Below are 18,556 nucleotides of genomic sequence, written 5' to 3' on the forward strand. Positions count from 1 at the left end.
AATTGTAGTAATTTTCCGGTAATCCTTCCAGTAATTAAATATGAGTCAGAGGGTTGGATGACCACCCATTGTCTACCCTTAACGTTTCCGGAAGCATACTCTACCACCATGGTTTCCAAAATGCACAGGATGATTCAATTGGGAAGATGGGAAGATGACAAGAAAACCTTACTTTTTTAGTGCTTTTATCTTACTGTCATGGTATTTTTTATTTTATGTATGTTTTAAAACATATGACATGTAAATAATAGTGATATGTGTTTATAATTATAAAAAATAAGGTGAATAGTCAACATATTTTCACTGATGGGAATGTTCGAATACCACTAATCTATCCTATTACCAGAATTACCTTTTTAAATAGAAATCTGGACTCAATACTACCCTACTTAAAAGCCTTTAATTACTTCCTGTTGCTTACAGGATAAAGACCAGTCTACTTAACATTATTTACAAGGACCCTCTCAAAGTCTATTTAAGTCTGTGCTTCTTAAACCGTCAGTGGTAAGAGATCAGGGTTCCCCTGCACCCCCAGTCTTTCAAGGACTGATATTTTTGTTACATAATTTGTTAGAAAAATGAATTGTTAGAACAAGGAGATTTTTTAAAAAGTCAAGTTTTTATTACTACATTGAATAAACATGACTGTGCCACACTGCATGGTTTTTAAGTACCAATTTTGGTACTTATCTCTTTGTGAGCCAAACATCAATTTGCAGTCCACATCTGCAGTAAAAACAAAACAACCAACTATTTTTTTGTCCTATTTTCAGAGACTTTATATACAATACATCATTTAAAGCTGGTTAATATTCTTACGGAGAATCATGCATTTTTATGCCTGTGTACTGTGGTTCTCCAATTGTGGTCTCTAGTCTATAGCAGCCTCAGGGTGACATGGGAACTTTGTTTGAAATGCAAATTCTCTGGCTCACTTCAGACCTGCACAATCAGAAACTCTGGAGGGTACCCCCCCCCCCCCCCCCAGCTTGTGTTTCAACAAGCCATCCAGGTGATTCTGATGCCTGCTAAAATTTGAGAACCACTGACCAAGGGCATCCCTATATTTCATTCAAACTGTAATACGTAAAATTTTTTTAATTCTGTAACTGGGAGTTTGTACCTTTTTAATCTTCTGTTTACCCATCCCTCCACCCACCTCCCCTCTGGCAACCATCAGTTTGTTCTCTGTATTTAAGAGGTTGTTGTTGTTGTTGTTGTTGTTGTTACTCATTTTTTTAGATTCCATTTGTCTTTCTTTGACTTATTTCACTTAGCATAATAAGCTTTGGGTCCATCCCAATGGGAGGGTCGCATTCTTTTTTATGGCTGAGTAATATCCATTGTGTGTGTGTGTGTGTGTGCATGTGTGCGCAGGAGCTACATCTTTTCTATCCATTCACAACTGCAACATTTTTGCCAGTGAAATGAAACACTGTCAATGATGCTGGGTAATCTGAAACTATCTTGGGCAAATGGTCACTCTCCTCTTACACCCTATTCTCTTTCTTTTAAGAGAAGTTTCTACTGTGTTCTCATTCCACACATCCCCACTCAGGCTTAGTCACCCTCCCTTTGTGATTTCACTTAGTACATGGCACACGCCTCTACTATTTATAGGCCTTATGATATATCCTGTTGTGTTGTCATGATCTTTGTATCTGTGTGCTCTCTCACTAGGCCATGTTCGCCATTATCTTTTTGTCTTTTTCAGTTATAAAATTAAGACATACTTTTAAAATAAAGTTCAAACAGCACTAAAATCTGTAAAAGTCTAAGTTTTTAATCTCTGCATCCTTATTTTTACTTTTTAGAAGTAATCACTATAAAATTGACTACCTTTCTAAAACTAGAAACCTACGCATGAGTACATATTTTTTTTTTATAAATTGTTTATGAGAGAGAGCTTGTTCTCAAAAATAAGCAAATATTAAAAAATAAAAATCCATGAACAGCTTTAAGTGTCTCTTGCTTCCTTTGGAGTGCAAAGGTCAGGTATCCTGATGCAGAGTGGTTGAGAGAAGGCTGTACTTAAAAAGACTGGGTTCAAGTCCTAGGTCTACCCTTAACTTCTCATATGTGCTTGGACATGTTCCATTTTGCTTCCATTTTTTTTTTTTTTTTAAGTTTGTTTTGAGAGAGAGCGTGTGGGGGAGGGGTGGAGAGAATCCCAAACAGGTTCCACGCCCAGCATGGAGCCGGATGTGGGACTCAATCTTACCACTGTGAGATCACAACCTGAATCGAATTCAAGAGTCCATGCTTAATGGACTGAGCTACCCAGATGCCCCAATGTATTTTTTTCCCTCACAAAAAGAAAATGCACCCATCCTGAAAGTTGCTGTTTTCCCTATTCAGTTGTGAGTGTTAGATAATATCCCTGTGTTAACATAGGGGATTGAATTGTCAAAGCATGCTCATGTGAATGAGAGATCAAACTTCAAACCAGCACCAAAGCTTACTCATGATTCAGTGATTACAGGTAGGAGTTAGGCACAGACATTCCTTCCTGGAGGAGTACCCAGCCAGTAGGCATTCCAAAGAATGTCACTTTTCTTCTTAGGACATATTATCAACACACTTATGAAACCTAGTTATGTGTAGACATTAAGTAACGTATAAATGTATTTCTGACACACCTCAGCCACAATTTTTAATTTGTTTACAGGAATAAAGTACAACCTTAGGACACGTTGTTTTGTTTTAGATTACTGGACAAGTTCTCAACAATATATATGGAAACCTTTTTTTTTTAGTGTGTATTTATTTGAGAGAGAGAGAGAGAGAGAGCATGAGCAAGGGAGGGGCAGAGAGAGAGGGAGACACAAAATCTGAATCAGGCTCCAGGCTCTGAGCTGTCAGCACAGAACCTGATGCGGGGCTCAAACCCGTGAACTGTGAGATCATGACCTGAGTTGAAGTCGGCCGCTGAACCGACTGAGCCACCCAGGCGCCCCTGGAAACATTTTTCTATAAGGAAACCTTTTGTTTTTGGGGAATCCTGAGTTTTATACTCTACGAGTTAGACAAATGTAAAATATCTGTGTGATTGTCTCCTATTTTCTAGTCAGCCATGCCCCATAATTCCACATATTCTCAGATTACTTACAAAAAGCAATTAGGACAGATCAGGTATTTCCTGACATTTAAAAACATGGGCTATTACCTATTAAAAATCTTTAGAGGGTTTGCGAGGGGGTTTGGTTATCAAGCTGGCTATCCCTCCCTGAAGGAGGGAGCCACAGGCTTACTGTTAACCCTTTCCCTCCCATTGTCATTTCAATACATTCAGACCTACTTTATTATTGTAATGACTGACTACTTTTTTTTTTAGAAGTAGTACTTTTTAATTTTTTTTTTCTTTTACATTTATTTATTTTTGACAGAGACAGAGTACAAGCAGGGGGAGGGGCAGAGAGAGAATGAGACACAGAATCTGAGGTTCCAGGCTCTGAGCTGTCAGCACAGAGCCTGATGTGGGGCTCAAACTCACAGACTGTGAGATCATGACCTGAGCCAAAGTTGGACGCTTAACCAACTGAGCCACCCAGGCACCCCATGACTGACTACTTTTGATAGTTTAATTTTTCCAGGAGTTTTGTTCTTAAAAACAATGAAGTAAATATTCTTGTACACACATCTGTGTGCCCGTCTGCAAGTATTTCTTTGAGACCCTCAGAAGTAGATATTCTGGGTAAAAGAGAATGCAAATTTAATATATTGATAGCTATTGCTAAGTTGCCCTCCTAAAAGGTTGTGCAAATTTATATTCCCGCCTGTTTTTCCATGACATCTATGCTACATGCGGTTATTCATTAAAAAAAATTGTCAACTTGGCAGTAAAAAATAGCATCTCATAGTTTTAGCTTGCATTCTTTATTTCAGAGTGGTTGATGTATTAATGACCACAAAGCTGCTCTTGTCAATCCTCTTGGGCCTTAGGCTGCTATAGAAAAGGACAGTGCCATTGTAACTGTCTTTTGTTACTCAGTTACCTGTCAATGGGTAGTTGTAAAGGTTGCACAATTGAGATGCTGAGCTCATTGGTAGCGTTTCTGTGATGCTCTTATTCAGCAATTCTTTCTCACTGAATCCAGTGAACGTTTGGATGGAATACATGGACCTTTTATCAGTGCAGATGGCATCCCTTACTGGCTTTTAATATGCTTTCTTAGTGACCTTGAATTGGAAGATAAAGACCTCATTCAGCAACTGTATCCAGAGTTGATGTAGGAAAATTTGGACTATATAATACTCCTGTTTCTCTGATGATTTATTACCATCTAGTGTACGATTAGGATAAGTGACTGCTCTGAAAGTGCCATTTTGGTCAGAGCAGAGGGTTTGCTAGCATTTTGAGTTGTTACAGTTGAGTTGAGTTCCATTTTAGGGATTTAATTTATTTGAATAAAAAACAGAAAATGCCAATATATTGGGTGGTTACCTTTTGGAGACTCAGATGCACTTGGATCCGGGATCATTTGTGCAGTTGGGGACTTTTTTCCCCCTAATCTCTCTAAAATCATCTTCATCTCTTAATTTAGATGTTCTTTTCCAGCCCAGGGTCCTTTTTACAAAATCAACTTTATTGAAGTATAATTTAGGGGCAACTGGGTGGCTCAGTTGGTTAAATGTCCGACTTCGTCTCAAGTCATGATCTCACCATCTGCTGTCCGTGAGTTCAAGCCCCACCTCAGGCTCTGTGCTGACAGCTTAGAGCCTGGAGCCTGCTTGGGGTTCTGTGTCTTCCTCTCTCTCTGCTCCTCCCCTACTCAAGCTCCGTGTGTGTGTGTGTGTGTGTGTGTGTGTGTGTGTGTGTGTGTGTGTGTGTGTGTCTGTCTGTCTGTCTGTCTCTGTCTCTCTCAAAAATAAACATTAAAAAAATTAAAGTTAATTTACATACAATAAAATGTACTGATTTAAAAATATAAGCCAATGAATTTTGACAAATGTATGCATCTGTGTGAATAGTACCCCATTCAAAACTTAGAACATTTCCATTTCCCCCAAAAGCTCCCTCAAATCCCTTCCCAGTCAGCTCCTTTCTACCCTGCCCAGGTAAACTAATTTATAGCTATAGATTGAACTTCATGTGAATGGGATCATACAGTCTGTAACCTTTTTTGTCTTGTTTCTTTCACTCAACATTTGAGGGATTTTTGAGAACAATCCGTGTTGTGTATATTCATAATTTTTTTCCTTTTTATTTCTGAATATTCTGTTTATGTTCTATAACATGTACACTCATCTGTTATTAGACATTTGGGGTTTTGTAGTTCAGAGCTTTTATAAATAAAAATGCTATGAACCTTCATATACAGCTCTTCTGTGAATTCATATTTTCATTTTTCTTGGGTAAGTATTTAAGAGCGGAAGTGCTGAATCATACAGCAAATGTATTTTTAACTTTATAAGAAACTACCAAACAACTTTTCAAAGCGTATGTGCATTTTATGTTCTTACTAGTGACGTATGAGAGTTCTGGTTGCTTCACATCTTTGTCAACAGTCAACAAATTGCCTGTTTTTCTTTCTAGTTTTAGCCATCTTAGCACCTCATTGTAGTTTTTTGTTTTTTTAAGTATATTTTAATATTTATTTATTTATTTTGAGAGGAGGAGAGAATCCCAAGCAGGCTGTGTCTGTCAGCGTGGAGCCCATGAACTGTGAGATCATGATCTGAACTGAAATCAAGGGTTGGACACTTAACCAGCTAAGCCACCTCGGTGCCTCAAATTGTAGCTTTTTTTTTTTTTTTTTTTTTAAAATGTTTCTTTATTTTTGAGGGAGGGGAGGGGCAAAGAGAGAGAGACAGACAGAGGATCTGAAGCGGCCTCTGTGCTGGTAACAGAGAGCGAGGCCCGGGGCTCCAACCCACAAAGTGTGAGATCCTGACCTGAGCCAAAGTCGGACACGTAACTGACAGAGCCACCCGGGCACCCCCCAAATTGTAGTTTTAATTTGAATTTCCTGAGTGAAGTCTTTTGATGAAGAATGTTCTTGATGTTTTCTTTAATTTTTTTACAGTACTATAGAAAATTATATGCTAATTGAAATTCATCTTTTGTATTTTAAAATTTTCTTTAGGTTTCTTTAGAAGAGATTGAAGACAGTAATTCAAAATGCCTGAAAATCCTGCTCCAGGTATGCTAGCTACACACTTCTATCAGTGAATTAAGGATTCAAAGGATTCAAACGATGATGGGATTAACTTGTACTCTGGTTATCCTTCTTCAAACAAGATAAACTGCAGGTCCTACAAGTTCTTGATCGACTGAAAATGAAACTGCAGGAGAAGGGGGACACATCGCAGAATGAGAAACTCTCTCTGTTTTATGAAACACTAAAGAGCCCTCTCTTCAATCAGATCCTTACACTTCAGCAGTCCATCAAGCAACTGAGAGGGCAAGTAAGTTACTCATCAGGGCTTTACGTGTTGGTATGTTCAAGCCAGCAAAGAAAGAAAGAGATAGAGACAAACTTGTCTCTCGGTGCACTGAATTCAACAGGGAGACTGTACTGGGACCTGCGACCTACAGGTAGCATTGCACGGATAGTTTCAAATGTTTGCCTGTCTGGCTCAGTCCGTAAAGCATGCACTCTTGGTCTCAGGGTCCTACATTCAAGCCGCACGTTGGGTGTAGAGCTTACTTAAAAAATATATACGTTGATGATAAATTTTGTGTTTAGAATATAAGTTGTACTTATTTAAATATGTAAAGGTCAGATACCTTCAGACTTCCCAACATTTTCTTCAGAATATAAAATAGTGTTGAGCTTAAATATATTTTGTTCATGAAGCCATTTTTTGTAGCGAGAAGTGACCATACCCTTGTACCATATTACTTACACCTCCCAATTATCAAATATTTATCAAATAAATGTTAAATGTCATGGATTTTCCGATTAGAAAGGTCTCAGAAGCAGTATAACTGGTGTTTTACCTGTGTTTTCTCCACTACATACAGTATTGTACCCGGAGTCTTAGGGTTTCCACACACATGAGTGTTGAATTATAGATCACATGGCAGCACTTCTAGAGTGATATCAATTAATAGTTTTAACTGTCCTCTTGGTTGCTGTTTTTTGGGGTCACGGAGGGCAAATTGATTTTAAATCTCTATTTTAGAAGGTGAGCTTGAAGAGTAGCTCTCCTATGGATTACATTTGGGCAGAGTTTTAATTTTTTTTAAATTTATTTGAGAGAGAGAGAGAGAGAGAGAGAGTACAAATGAGGAAGGGGCAGAGAGAGAGGGAGACACAGAATCTGAAGCAGGCTCCAGCCTCTGAGCTGTCAGCACAGAGCCCAATGCAGGGCTCAAACCCACCAACCGTGAGATCATGACCTGGGCTGAGGTCGGAGGCTTAACCGACTGAGCCACCCAGGTGCCCCTGGGCAGAATTTTAAATGTAATTGGAGATAATGTAGCAGAACATTGTTAAGTGAAAATTAACAAAATCTGGGAAAAATGGTTTTTGCTAATAAACCAAAATGGCTGCCCATAAATACTTAGCAAGTGATTTTTCTTATAAGAAATTAAGGATTAAAGTCCGCACATATGTCTTTTTGTGAATTTCTTTCTCTGGATCAGATTTATACCATAATTTTAGAACTCCCCATGTTGATGCTTTGGTACTATAGTCCCTGGCCAGGGGATGAGTCCTATAGAGCAAGTGAATGCTATTAATAGCAATAGAAATTGGGAAGGGTTACTACAAATCTGTTCTCTTATTGGACGAAGAGTGGAATTGACCAACCACTCCATCATAATAACTATCTTTTGTATTTATATAGTTTGCAGTTGTTATATGCATAATCATTGTATCCATTCAACTGTAAAATCTGAATTTTTTTGAGTGTTTTCATAGAGTTTTGGTGGGTATTGATTTTTTTTTTTCCCCTATGTGGTCCTATTGACATTTGTTCTTGATGTTACCTTTATTCCGATGTGTTGGCACTCCTGTACGTGTACATGCACATATACGTACATATATGTACATATATGTATATACGCACACATATACATATACATATACGTATATGTATGTATTCATATACATATGTGTATGTATACATACATATGTATATGTGTATATGTATGTATGCATGCACATATGTATGTATACGTGCATATGTATATATGTATATGTGTATATATGTATATATATGTACATATATGTATATACACACACACACACATATATTTTTAAGTTTATTTATTTTGACAGTGCGAGAGCATGTACACAATGGGGAGGGGCAGAGGGAGTGAGAGAGAGAATCCCAAGCAGGCCCCAAGCTGTCTGTCAGTGCAGAGCCTGACATGGGGCTCGACCTCACAAATTGTGAGATCATGACCTGAGCCGAAATTAAGAGTCAGACACTGACTGAGCCACCCAGGCGCCCTTCAACCAGTGAGATTTTATTTTATTTCTCAATTTTTTTTAACGTTTATTTATTTTTGAGAGAGAGACACAAACACACACACAGCATGAGTGGGGGAGGGGCAGAGAGAGAGGGAGACACAACATCTCAAGCAGGCTCCATCCAGGCTCAGAGCTGTCAGCACAGAGCCCAGTGCAGGGCTTGAACCCACGAACTGTGAGATCATGACCTGAACTGAAGTCAGACACTTAACCGACTGAGCCACCCAGGCACCTCTCAGCCAATGATATTTTAAAAATTAACTTCTGTTATTCACCATAACTATAGGTTTCTTTCCCCTCCCCCCACTTTTTTTCTATACCATGTAAGTATAAACAGTACTCGTTTGCTGCTAATCTTGGTCAAGTTCCTTAACCTGTGAATCAGTTTTCATGTTCACAAAATGGAATAATATCTTTTAGGGCTAGTGTAAGGATTAAATGAGATAATATGTAAGAGTCTGGTGTAGTACTTTGCTCATAGCAATCATTCATTAAATACTGTTACTGTTATTTTTGTTTCAATTACCTGTGGATATTTTGTGGCCTTCTACATGGAAACGCAAAAGGGATCAGGGTCTTACATGTTTATCTGACTGGTTGTACCTGTGTATAAGAAGTGTAATGAGCTGTTGTACATGCTGTTAACTTAGGGTGATGGTAGAAGGCAGGAAGCAACATATTTTAAACTATTAAATATTCTGTGCAATACTAAATAAAATTTTTAACCTTACAAACACACAGATTCATGTATCTGTATTTTATTTCTTTCTTGTGTAAATATTTAATAGCAATTTATACATGTAATGGGGAAAATAGAATATTTAATAAGTAATTTCTTTTGTGTAGGTTTCTGTTAATGATTCTCTTGTTTTCTCTCCGACAGCTCAGCCACATACCCTCAGATTGTTCAGCCAACTTTGATTTTTCTAGGAAAGGTTTATTAGTGTTTACAGATGGTGCCATTACTAACGGGAATGCCCAAAGACCCTCTAATAACCTGACTGCCTCTGGGTTGTTTCCTTGGACTCCTAATCTGGGAAATGAAGACTTTAATTCAGTCATTCAACAGATGGCTCAGGTAAAGTTATATCTTGTCATGGGACTATTTTGCTATATTTTTCCTCTTATAGGTTAAAAAAGAAAACAATACTCTTTAAAAAAAAAAAAACTCTTTGCCTTAAACTTAGTTTCTGTGTGTGTGGTTTGCTTGCATTTTTATATTGTTAGGAGAGATTGATACTATTTTTAACCTGTGTATTAGACATTTATTGACTTAAAATTACGTAAGGAAAATATCTGAGTGTGGCAAGGAGTTTTTAGACAATTCAATTTGACATATCTCTGCACTTGAAAGGGATTCTTAGGATTTTGGTCATAGGAGGAAAATTGATGTCTACCAGAAGTGATGAAGCTCCTTTGAAGCTATTTTTAATTTTTTATCAAGATAGAATTAATGAGAGTTAGACCTAATATAATTTGGAAAATCTAGGGAAACATTTGAAGGAGTCATCCAGTTTTACCCCGTGTACTATTAAAAATTAAATAGTTGAAATTTTGGATGTGTTAATGTTTGTTTACCTCACCTTCTAATAAGTATCTTTAAAAAAAAAAATGAAACATGAGTTTTAGAGTTAAATAGAATCGGTTTAAGGTGTGATATTTAAATATTCTATACCTAATTCCTTTTTTGACTTTATAGCTCTATCCTATTAATTTGACTAATAATTAAAAAAAATTTCTTTTTTAATGTTTATTCTTAGGGGGAGAGAGAGAGAGAGAGAGAGCGAGCGAGAGCGAGCACATGAGCAGGGGAGGGGCAGAGAGAGGAAGACACAGAATCCTAAGCAGGCTCCAGGCTCTGAGATGTCAGCACAGCTGACGTGGGGCTCAAACTCAGGAGCCATGAGATCATGACCTGAGCCGAAGTCAGATGCTTAACTGACTGAGCCACCCAGGCGCCCCTAATGTAACGCTTTTGTTATGTGATTACATTTAGGAAGTTCTCATGTCATAGATGTAGTTATTAACTAAAGCAATAAAATATGTGTTTGTTACAGGTTGAACCCATTTGAATGGTGGCCTTTCCATAATATTTTGAGTTAACCTAATAAAGTGGAATATTAATTCATCACAATAAAATTAAAAATTAGACCCTAAAAAAATGCAGCTGGTTCTAACTTCGGCTGAACACTAGCACATTCTCGATATCTATTTTGCTTTCCTCATTGAAAAATGTATTTTTCATGGAAAGAATTTAGAGAAATTCAGTGTAAAAAGTAATCTAGAATTTACTGTGGAAAAAGATGTTTTTCTCGGGAATTTTCATCCAGCTTGGGCTTCATCTCATAACGTGAATGAAGTGTGAAAATACCTCTCCGATTCCCTGAGGTTGCAGAATACTGCACATTCCCTCTCGTGTTCTACTGAAAATAACCAAGTGAGAGCATTTCCAGAAATAATTTATTGCTGAAATTCTGAGATTTTTTGGATAGAGATGACTTAAGAGAAGCTGTTTTTTGTGTTATTCACAAAAATAGCAATTTTAGTTCTTTGGAAAGGGTATGGTGGTTAAATATACTTTATTGACTTTTCCTTTTTTTTTTTTTTTAATCCCCCTTCATTAGGGTCGCCAAATTGAATATATCGAGATAGAACGACCTTCAACTGGAGGCCTGGGATTCAGTGTGGTGGCCCTTAGAAGTCAAAATCTGGGAGAAGTTGATATCTTTGTGAAGGAGGTGCAGCCGGGGAGTATAGCAGACAGGTGAGGAGGGCGTTCCCTCTGTGTTTTGCTAATTTTTTTCTGATAATTCTGAAAATGTTATTATAAAGCAAATAAGAAACTAGTAATGAAAACAGTTAACGGTAGCAGCTAACACTTGCTCTCTTCCTATGCATTCGTCAGGCCTTTTGCAGATATTCTCCCATGTACTTGTGGCAGCGATCCAGCTGGTAGTATCATTGCCCTGTTTTATAGATGAGAAAGCTGGGTTTCAGAGAGGTTCAGCACTTTACCTGCAGTCACAGAGCTGTTGGCGCTGGAACCAGGAGCCGTGATAGGATTCCAAGACAGCCGGACTCCAAAACTAGTGCTCTATTCCACCACATTCTCCCACAGTTGAACATGGCATTTTAGCTATGTCTGATCAGTAAGATGGAAATACTGAAATTTGCATTTTAAGATTATAACCGCTGTTTTGGTGGTTGATTATTTCTCTTATCAATTAAAAGCTTCCTCAAATCTATGTGATTCCCCCTATTGTACTTGTACTATTTTATTATTAAAATAAAAAAATTTTTTAATGTTTATTTACTTTTTGAGAGAGAGAGAGTGAGAGAGAGAGAAACAGAGAAACAGAGTGTGAGCAGGGGAGGGGCAGAGAGAGAATGAGACAGATTCCAGAGCAGGCTCCAGGCTCTGAGCTGTCAGCACAGAGCCTGACTTGGAGCTCAAACTCACAAACTGTGAGTTCATGACCTGAGCTGAAGTCAGATGCTTGACTGACTGAGCCACCCAGGTTCCCCTTATTATTATTATTATTATTGTTATTATTGTTTGTTTTGTTTTATTTATTATTACTTTTTAAAAATTTACATCAAAGTTAGCATATAGTGCAACAATGATTTCAGGAGTAGATTCCTTAATGCCCCTTACCCATTAAGCCCATCTCCCCTCCCTCCAGTAACCCTCTGTTCTCCATATTTAAGAGTCTCTTATGTTTTGTCCCCCTCCCTGTTTTTATATTATTTTTGATTCCCTTCCCTTATGTTCATCTGTTCTGTCATAAAGTCCTCATATGAGTGAAGTCATATGATATTTGTCTTTCTCTGACTAATTTTGCTTAGCATAATATCCTCTAGTTCCATCCACGTAGTTGCAAATGGCAAGATTTCATTCTTTTTGATTGCTGAGTATATATATATATATTTTTTATTATTTTTAAGAGGTATGTGCAAGCCTTGTATTTTGTTTCTATATGATTCAGGTCCTTTGTTATTCACTTAACGAGTACACTGTTATTCATCACAGTTCTACTGCCTGTTAGAGTAATTACAACAGTACTGGTACTATTGTAAAAAGAATTCTCAGCCAATAATAAATTTTTGAATTCACATTCTGCATTCATGGGGTATGAGTTCTAGTCTCTCTAACTGAAAGTTCAGAAATAATGGATTTCCATGACTTTGCAGCTTTTATTCTGCCATTTCATGCAACATTTCCTCAAGTATTTTCTGAGGAACCTTAGCAATGGTTAGATATATTTGAGAAATTCTATCCTGTTCTTGGAGATTGGGTATACATAGTTAGGGTAACCATATAATTTATTGTCCATTTTGGGAGAGTTTTGGGACTGAGAGGGTATGCAGTTAGTGACACTGAGCCAGCAGGTATAGAGTAAGACTATTCTGACAAACCTAAGACAATCCCGGGTGAGCCTGGGCCTTAGGTCACTTACCATTAGTTTACCATAGGCTTTGAAGTCCCTGGACAAAAAGCCTATTTAACTTTGATTGGCCCAACTTTTATTTTTATTTTTTTTAAATTAAAAATTATTGGGATATAATTCACATCATATAAATGTCACTGTTCTAAAATGTACAGTTCACTAGTGTTTAGTGTATCTTCAATGTTATGCAAACTTTTTGTGGTCAGTCCTGTGTCTGAGTTGCTCTGTACGAAGTCTGTAATTACAGAGTGAGGTGAGCATTTCCAAAAAGTGGAATTTGATGTGTCAGCATGTAAACAACCTTTACCAAGACTAAGTGGTCAGGTGACTTCCCAGAGACCACAGTGCTTGGCGGAAAACTTGAGACCGTGGGGTCTGCAAAGAGGAGAAGGTGTTAGAAGAATAAAGAGACTGTCTTGACAGTAGTCCTATGGAGAGATGGAACACAGCTCCTATTCTTGGAGTGAGGCTGCTGTGTATCTGGTGTAGGAATTTAGTGCAAGACAGTATGAGAAGAGACTGGAGAAAGGTGGGGGTCAGTTATTCATGACTTTCTAGGTCATGTGAAATGTATTCACGATCAGTTCTTCGTTTCTCCTGAGGACTTTCCACATAGAACTGTGCTATTTTAGGATCTTACCTAAGACCTACCTGTGCTATTTTGACTCTCAAAGTAATGGGAATCCATTATTTTCAAATGTTGCAATGGAGAGACAAGAATTGGTCTCCCCTTGAGTGAAAAATACGAATTCAATATATACAAACAGTATGGAGGAGTTATAGTAGCAGGAAAACTAATTCTGTTCAACTTTAGAATGCATCAAAATCATATTTTCCAGGAGATTTCACTTCTCTACAACTTGTTTATCTGGGGTTGAGTGTATATTCCCTGAGCAGTTACTAACTGGAAAGAAACTCAGTGTCTTGGCAGTCTATTGGGTAGGGGGAAGGTAGATTAATATAAGTTGATTTCCAGAAAATAGAAGATTTGAATGTGAGTAAATTAAGAACTTACACAAAATCAGTTACATCAGGGTTGAAAAGACTCAAGAGTATCCATTCATTTGGGATTAATTAAGAAATTTTCCTTAACGAACACACTGTGAATAGGAATTTAGGTGAAGAAGTCAGAAAGGAGGACATTGGAGATGGGAAAATGGAAGCGATTTCTGGTATCGTCCTATAGTGGTCACATTTTAAAATAAATGTTTCTTTCAGACTTGGGAAAGGTTCACAAGCAACATTCTCAATTTAATATATGTATATTTCAAAATTATGAAAGTAATACATGTATATAATAGAAAATTATAGAATATATAGTAAACTACTTTCCCCTCCCCCAAACATCTAGGACTTTGACTACCCTGAGACAACTAGGAAATACCTTAGAATGGTTTCTTTTTATAAAGACAAGGTCATGGAGCATATACAGTTTTTAATCTTATTTTTATCTCTTAACACAAGCCTTTCCTAATATTAATAAAAGGACATATAAGCAACATTTTTTTTAAATGTTTATTCTGAGAGAGAGAGAGAACACAGCAGAGAGAGAGGGAGAGAAAGACAGAGAACACCAAACAGGCTCTGCACTGTCAGCACAGAACCTGACTTGGGGCTCGAACTCATGAACTGTGAGGTCATGACCTGAGCCAAAACCAAGAGTCAGACGCTCAGCCAACTGAGCCACCCAGGCACTCCTATATAAGCAACATTTTTAATGGTACCTGATTTATCATGAGAGCCGTCCAAAATTTTGACATCAAAAATAGATATTTCAATATCTAACGTGCTAGTTTCTTTTTTTTAAGTTTTTATTTATTTAGTAATCTCTACACCCGACATGGGGCTCAAACTTGCAACCCTGAGATCAAGAATTGCATGCTCCTCTGATCTTGCTAGTTTCACAGGAGAATCTAAAACATGAGTGTCCTCAGAAAACTTAGAATTTTAAAGGATTTACCTAGCTCTGTCTACAGCATATTTAATATAAATGAATACTCAGTGAGTGGTAAATGAGTGGTTTAGATCATTGTGATAATGAGGTAAGTGATGGGGAGGGTGGTGGGGAGAGAGAGAGACAGACAGACAGACAGACGGACAGACAGAGACAGACAGATAGCTGGATCACGGAAGGTGGATTGATTTTGGCCAAGTAAGTCAGAGGACAGTAAAGATGCAGGGAACCATCTACATGAGAGTGGGAAATGCCAGGCGTGTTTGAGTGGGGAAGAATAGATCAAAATAGTTGGAAAAGGGGTTTATGCAGGAAGGAAGCCAAGTTGGAAGGAGTGCTTGGGGACCAAATGTACAGGCCTTTGAATACAAACCAAGTTTATACTGTGTCCTTGAGCTCAGAAGTTACCAAATTCTGCCTGAGTACTTTTAAGAGGTGATTGTGAGGAGTAAATGAGATCATGCTTGTGAAGCATCTTGTGCAGTACCTGGCTAAATGACAAGTGCTTAGTAAATATTAACTGTAATAGAGGTGTTTTTTTCTTAAGATTTGCTAAATTCTTTTTTTTTTAATGTTTATTTAAACATAGAGAGAGCATGAGAAGGGGAGGGGCAGAGAGAGAGGGAGACACAGTATCTGAAGCAGGCTCCAGGCTCTGAGCTGTTGGCACAGAGCCCGACGCAGGGCTTGAACCCACGAACCATGAGGCCATGACCTGAGCCAAAGTCGGACATTCGATCGACTAAGCCTCCCAGGCGCCCCAGGTTTTGCTAAATTCTTTTAAAAACAGTTCTTTTTTTTGTTTTGTTTTGTTTTCCTTTTACCTTGGTTAGCAGTTGGGCAGTTGGTGATTGGGACAGAAAAGGGCTTAGATAACAGATTTAGAAGTAATGTCTGCTGATTTTCAAGGAGAGTGGGGCCTAATTATTGACAAGTGTCAGAAAAGCAAGGGACGATGGAGATAGGATGACTCTGCTAGAGAGGAAGTTATTGGTGAATTTAAGGATATAGTTACCCCAGTGTGATATATGTTGAAGTCAGATTGGAAGGGGTTCAGAAGGATACAGTTCTTGCGATAATGGGGGCAGTGTTTTACTTGCAAAACTTGGTAGTGGGGCTCCATACATTGCTTTTGCTTATTTTTCTAGCCAAATGTTTGTTTGTTTGTTTGTTTGTTTGTTTGTTTGTTTGTTTCTTTCTTTCTTTCTATCTATCTATCTATCTATCTATCTATCTATCTATCTATCTATCTCCACACTCAAAGTGGGGCTTGAACTAAGGACTCTGACATCAAGAGTTGCATGCTCTACCAACTGAGCCAGCCAGGCACCCCCCCACCCCAAATGGTTTTTAAAGTGTGTGTGTGTGTGTATGTGTGTGTGGGTGCACGCACACACGCATACATCCATACATGTGCATGCACACATGTTCAGGGATGCACCACTTAATTGGTTAATTAGCTAATAAGTGCTTTTCTGAAAAGCACTCTGAAGAGCTCTGTTATATAATTATTTGAGTAATTGTACTAAGTGAAATAGTGCCATAAGAAATAAACTGCTTCACTTGAATAGATTTTTTTTTAATGATGCTATTATATTACAACAAAATTTTCTTATTAAGGGATCAAAGATTAAGGGAAAATGACCAAATATTGGCTATTAATCACACACCGCTGGATCAGAACGTTTCCCATCAGCAAGCAATTGCATTATTGCAACAAACCACTGGATCTTTGCGTCTGGTCGTGGCCAGGGAACCAGGCCACATGAAGAGCAGTACGTCCACCAGTCTAACTGATACAACTGTGCCGGAAACAGTGAGTTGCAAACTTGGAAAAATAACTCAATTTTGAATTATGCCACTGATTTTAATAAGTGTAAAGACATTTAGAAGGTGTCATTTTACTTGTCATACTTTGAGAAAGATCATCTCTAAATATAGCATTAGCATATTAAACAAGATATTCTGTTTTTTCAACATCCTATGATTCTCCTCATTTAAGATTATCAGTTAACATAGAGGATGAATTGTAGTATTATGTTTAACTTATTTGGTGAGGGAAAGAGTCTCGTGTTCCTTGGTGCTGTAGGGAGTTCCTTAATTAAGCTGAGAGTTTTATTAGAGATTTACTATTAAGTATCTTAAGTAAGATTTAGTTATTTTATTCCAAAAATATTGAAAATTATTATTGAAAAAAATTTTTGTAAGTTAGATGGGATGTTTATGATTAGATTATTTATACTGCAAAATTACAGAAGTTTTCCTTTTCATATAAGCATGTCTACTGAGCAATTTAAAAGAATAAAAGTAAAAGTCTCTTGGAAATCTTTAAACTTGGTTTATAACATTTTACGGATTTTGGCCTCCATCTTCAGACTGCAGGCTAATAAATCTTATTTTCTTATAACACTAAGTGCTAGCTGATTAATTTTCATTCACTGGGACAAAAGAAAAAATAGACCATCTGGGTACAGGACAAGGTCACAACACAAATTAATGTGTAGACATTTTCCCTCTTGCAATCAGTGATATTAATACAGCACAATTTACATAATAAATAGAATGTACAAAGTGGGAAAATGCTTTGCACAGTGGGTAAGAACAAGGGCGCCGGAGCCAGGCTAAGGTGGGTTCGAGTCCAGTTCTTCCACTTTCTAGCTGTGTCCTATCAGGCAGGTTCCTTGACTCCCCCACACCTCAGTTTCTTCTTTTACTTGGAACTAGGAACAGCATCCACTTCACAGAGAGATTAAATGTGCAGATTAAATGAGAATGCGTGTGAAGAGCTAAGCATGGTGCTTGGTACAGAATTTACACTCTATGAGTATTAGCTGTGATCATTAATTCAGGTGTATTTTAGCAAATCTTTTTACTCCGCAGATACTAGGTAGTGTTCTAGACATGAATTTATTAAGTGTCCCAATATTCCTGATCATTTAAAAAAAATTTTTTTTAAAACGTTTATTTTTGAGGCAGAGAAAGAGCATGAGCAGGGGAGAGGCAGAGAGAGAGAGGGAGACACAGAATCCGAAGCAGGCTCCAGGCTCTGAGCTGTCAGCACAGAGCCCGATGTGGGGCTCGAACTCGTCAACTGCGAGATCATGACTTGAGCTGAAGTCAGACACTCAACCGACTGAGCCACCCAGGCGCCCCAATTCCTGATCATTTTAACATTGCACAGTAACTTTCCAACTTAGTATAATAATAGAACCAGTAAGTGTACCCTGCTGAACTTGAGATGGAAGATTTGGTTCTGCTTAGATTATGTGAATTTAATGCACATTTCTGGTGGGAACCTGCTACTTACAGGGAAAATGCGTATGTCTCTCAGTCTGTTTTGGACAGTCCTATTGCTAACATCTTCAGTGGGGCCTACCTTTCCTTTCCCTCATAAGAGTCTGTTTAATTAGTCTCTTTATGTCCTTCTCAGCATTTCATTGTTCACATTGCTGCCCAATTAATCTTCCTAAATCACTGCTTTGTTCTTGTGCTCCCCTTTCTAAAACTTTCAGTTATTCCTTCTGCTAATCCAGTGAAGTAAATCCAATCTTTTAAAAAAATTTTTTTTTAACATGTATTCATTTTTGAGAGAGAGAAAGGGTGAGTGGGGGGAGGTGCAGAGAGAGAGGGGGAGACACAGAATCCGAAGCAGGCTCCAGGCTCTGAGCTGTCAGCACAGCTGACGTGGGGCTTGAACTCATGGACCATGAGATCATGACCTGAGCTGAAGT

At 37.9% G+C, this 18,556-nt stretch overlaps 1 protein-coding gene across 6 annotated transcripts in view; it reads left to right on the plus strand.

Moving 5' to 3' along the window:
- Window positions 1–18,556, plus strand: part of PATJ (PATJ crumbs cell polarity complex component) — a 367,672-nt gene that overhangs the window by 9,089 nt on the left and 340,027 nt on the right. For all 6 annotated transcript variants that reach the window (XM_086717156.1, XM_086717157.1, XM_086717152.1 and 3 more), the window contains exons 2-6: window positions 6,087–6,143; window positions 6,242–6,408; window positions 9,307–9,501; window positions 11,048–11,187; window positions 16,446–16,641. In XM_086717156.1, the coding sequence (XP_086573282.1) occupies window positions 6,122–6,143; window positions 6,242–6,408; window positions 9,307–9,501; window positions 11,048–11,187; window positions 16,446–16,641 (720 nt within the window). In that variant the 5' untranslated portion in view covers window positions 6,087–6,121. The remainder of the gene's footprint in view (window positions 1–6,086; window positions 6,144–6,241; window positions 6,409–9,306; window positions 9,502–11,047; window positions 11,188–16,445; window positions 16,642–18,556) is intronic.

Source organism: Puma concolor, chromosome C1 (genome assembly GCF_028749965.1).
Source record: "Puma concolor isolate L17-30 chromosome C1, mPumCon1.1.hap2, whole genome shotgun sequence".
Lineage (NCBI taxonomy): Eukaryota > Metazoa > Chordata > Mammalia > Carnivora > Felidae > Puma > Puma concolor.